At 35.0% G+C, this 3876-nt stretch overlaps 1 protein-coding gene across 1 annotated transcript; it reads right to left on the bottom strand.

The window, feature by feature from the left end:
* On the bottom strand, positions 1-1346 carry LOC133699744 (carboxylesterase 15-like). Its single transcript, XM_062123168.1, has one exon. The coding sequence runs from the start codon at positions 1218-1220 to the stop codon at positions 198-200; it is 1023 nt and encodes a 340-aa protein (XP_061979152.1). The 5' UTR covers positions 1221-1346; the 3' UTR covers positions 1-197.
* Positions 1347-3876: the final 2530 nt, after the last annotated feature.

The raw sequence follows: 3876 nt of genomic DNA, 5'->3' as shown, positions 1-3876 counted from the left end.
TTTTTGAAATTGAAGCTGATCTCTTTATAATTCAATATGTTACTTACATCAATATTGTCCATTACATAGAAGAAGCGAATAGAAACAGCATTGAATAACAAGGGACATGGGAGAAAATGATCTGTAGAATCCCAACTCTGCATGATCACTTATTTAAACATATAATTATAAACTAAATGAGCTACATAATATTAATTTCAGTGCTTCTTGATGAACTCTACTATCCCTTCCAAAAGGCCAGTAGTTTGAGCTGCAGTATGTGGATCCATGTCAACAGCAATCTTGTTAAGATAAAAACTGTGACCCACTCCAGGATTAATTAGCAACTCCACATCCTTGTTAGCTTTCTTCATGGCCTCATAGTACTCCATCTCGGTGTCCCTGATCAAGTCGGCCTCCGCCACGCAAAGCAAGAACGGTGGCAGATTAAGGCTGTCCAGTGGCGGTGCTGCATGCCCCATGGGGCATGTAAAAGGGTGGTCCTTGGTGCACCCTTTTGGCAATGCCAACTTCAAGAACCTGTCCACCATGTCTAGGGTTAAGAAAGGTGACTCTGGTTGCTCCATCTCGGACTTGCTCCTCTCTGACCGGACAAATCCCGGATGGACCGGAATGCCTCCGGCAAGTCTCATTGGACTCAAATCCACTTGACCAGCACGTGCAGCCACATGGTGCACCAAGTTCCCCCCTGAGCTGTCTCCAATTAGAAAAACCCTGTTGAAATCTCCATGATTATTAAGCCATGGCTCATAAGACTCCTGTCCTTGTGCTAATGCACGTAGCCACATTAGGGCAGAGAACCCATCATCAATTGCAGCTGGGAGGCGATGCTCGGGGGCCAGCCTTAAGTAGACCGAGACAACAATTGCCGGAGCTGACCTAGCAAGCCTAGAGTATATGTAATAATACATGTACCAATCAGCTTGGCTAATGCAAAAACCACCCCCATGAAAATGGACAATTAAAGGAAGCTTATCGCTATTATCTGTATAGTGATCAGGTTCATGTTGGGGTAGATAAATCCTAACACTAAGGCCAGAGTTTTCATCAATTGTCACATCACGTATGGCGACACCCTCTATGAATTCCTCATGGGGAGGCACTGGCTCTGCCATGAACTTGACCTCAGGTGGTCCGGTCCATGTCCGGTCCACCCAGCCATCATCGAAGATTCTTAGCCAACCAGACACCTCCTCCACAATTTTCTTCTGATAGACCATGGTTACAAGCTAATTAATCAACTTCCACTATAGCTGTGTAAGTATTTTTCTTGAGTGCGTGTGTGTGTGAGCATTTTGGACGCCCTTGGCTATATCCTTTATATAGTGGTTTGGGAGGTGTTGGGAATGGAGAAAGTTCGAGGCAATTTTGATATGTTTTTGAGAGAGAGTAAGTAGAAAAGATATTGTTATCGAAGAAGTGGCCAAGAAGAGTTGAGTAAACTTTTCAACGAGTGACCCACCAAACCATTTTCATGTGGGACTTGAATTTATCTCACACATGTATCAGTACATAATATAAAGAAATCTCCCCTGCTTTTTTTTTTGATAATAGAAGAAATTAATCTCCCCTGCTACACTGTGGGAAATTGTTACAAGCATGGATCAAATTTATGTTGATGATGAAAAAAATTTAATTTGTTGGCACGATAAACCCAAAAAATCGTGATCAGTATGTAAATCCCTCGTATCCAAAGCATAACTCCATAACTTGCACGCAGACCCCTATGAATATGATGATTCCATCATAGATCTCGGAAGCAAAATCAATTCCACTCACAAAAATGGTACCGGGCGGCTGCATGAGACCTCTAAGTGCTACTCACCCTTTCGCATTTGTCAAACCTTATATTAAATGATACATCAATTATTAATTAACAGCCAATAACATTACGTCCTGCCTAATCCATGTTTTTTTTTATTTATATAAAAAAAATCATTTAGAACTAGTGATGAGAAGGTAGGTTTGGTTGTTAACAACCATTTATATTATATATTATGATAATTAAACTTCTTAAATTATGTTAGGAGAAATAAACTTTTCATAAATTTCTAATCTCGTGTAGATATAGATATTGACCAGCACTCTTTGATATTCCACGCAGAGAAAAGGAATTTATTAGTATGCGAAAACTTCCACTACCATAATCTTTTAATTTACTAAAGAATATTCTGTTGGTATTTAGATAATATTCTATTGGTAGTTAGACATTATATCCATCGGCATGACTTTTACTGTTCGACAGGCTCATGAATGGTTAATTAGATTTCATTGAGAAACTTATCTTCGATCATTTTTGTTCTGTCGATGAGGCTGTCGTTGGTAATATAAGATTATTGATGTATTTACAGGGCAAAAAAACATGTCAAACAAAAATTATTGTAAAATATAAAATAAACTCGTTAAATAAACCATTATTTATTTCATTACAAAACAACTAAATCATAAATTCAAAATACATTTCATCAATTTACAAATAAATATAATTTATCAAAATCTCAATCAAATCCTAACATGTATAAATAATACATTCATACAACAAATTTCTATGGGAAAAAGTTATAAAACAAGTAAACGCTTAAACAAAATAAATATACTAAAAAAATATGCAGCAAAAATTAACATTTAAAAATTGAGTTCAAACAAAAAATAAATAATTTTGTTTACTTGATATAGAGAATCCTCAATAAAATTTGAATAAGAAAAGAGATGTTGATAAATTAAGTGTTGGGATGACAGAATTTATGATGGAAGATTGATTTGTGATAAAATAAGGGGTTGCAAAGCTAGTATATACCGAGTAAATATTTTTGTTTATATAAATGACACGTCATTGTATATATATATATATATTTTTAATTTTCTTAGTATTTACCGAGTAAATATTTTCATCGATGTTTATTGAAGGATAAAACAAGGAATTATTATATCAATAAAATTCACTGTAATTTACCGATAAAAAACTATCAATATTTTTATCTATCAATTTTATAATTTTATGATAGTGTCCTTTATAATTCATATATCAACTAACCATAAACAAAAGAAATCTATTTACAATACAATTGTCAACAATAGCATGGAAAATTCAACGTTTTTTTGTAACAATTTGTGTCGTTTATACCAACTTTCCAAATCATGTCTCCTTGCCTTCAATGCCAAAGGAGTTTCTTGGCAATTGTAGTGTAAATGCTCTCATTTTGTGCATTGTAATTTAATTAATTTGTGGGAAATACTAGAGGTGGTGATGAAAAGAGGGAGAGTCAAAGGTCAAGAAGCAGACATGGGAGCCACACTCCACTTCTCTGAGCTGTGTGGAAACTTGGCCGAATTTGTTAAGAAAGAGGATATATATACAGGTCAAGACCTTACCAAACATGCAGAAGATAAAGACAATGTGCTATTGGACAAGGCAGCCACCAAAATGCATGGAATTCAAAGTTCTAAAGTGTTCAAGTCAACTTAAATTTGAATATTATTCTTCCATGGTGATTCATGCTGATGAGACTCACAGGTCCCAAATTTAACATCCGTTTATCTACGTTATTTAAATTATATTTGGCTTGAATAAATATTAAAAAATATTTTTCCAAGCTAAACGCAATTATTTAGAACACAGCATCACTACATAAAGAAACGAGCGCACATCAAGGAGTTAAAAGAATAAAATATATGATAATGATGATTCTCGAGTGAAAAAAAAGACATGAAATGGAAGCCTTGTTTCCCGAAGTGCTTTTCCAGCTTGAGACATCCTACATGCATGAGAGGGTCGAAGGAGACAAATAATTTTATCCCTATGTTTATACTTTTATATATCCTGCTATATATATATATATATATAGTAGCTGCATATATCGACTTCATATATATTTT

Source organism: Populus nigra, chromosome 1, assembly GCF_951802175.1.
Source record: "Populus nigra chromosome 1, ddPopNigr1.1, whole genome shotgun sequence".
NCBI classification, from domain to species: Eukaryota; Viridiplantae; Streptophyta; class Magnoliopsida; order Malpighiales; family Salicaceae; genus Populus; species Populus nigra.
The sequence above is the reverse complement of the archived record's forward strand: the minus strand, read 5'-3'. Positions and strand labels throughout refer to the sequence as shown.

Excerpts from the sequence above, each read along its gene's own strand:
- LOC133699744 (XM_062123168.1), bottom strand. The coding sequence starts at position 1,220 with ATGGTCTATCAGAAGAAAATTGTGGAGGAGGTGTCTGGTTGGCTAAGA.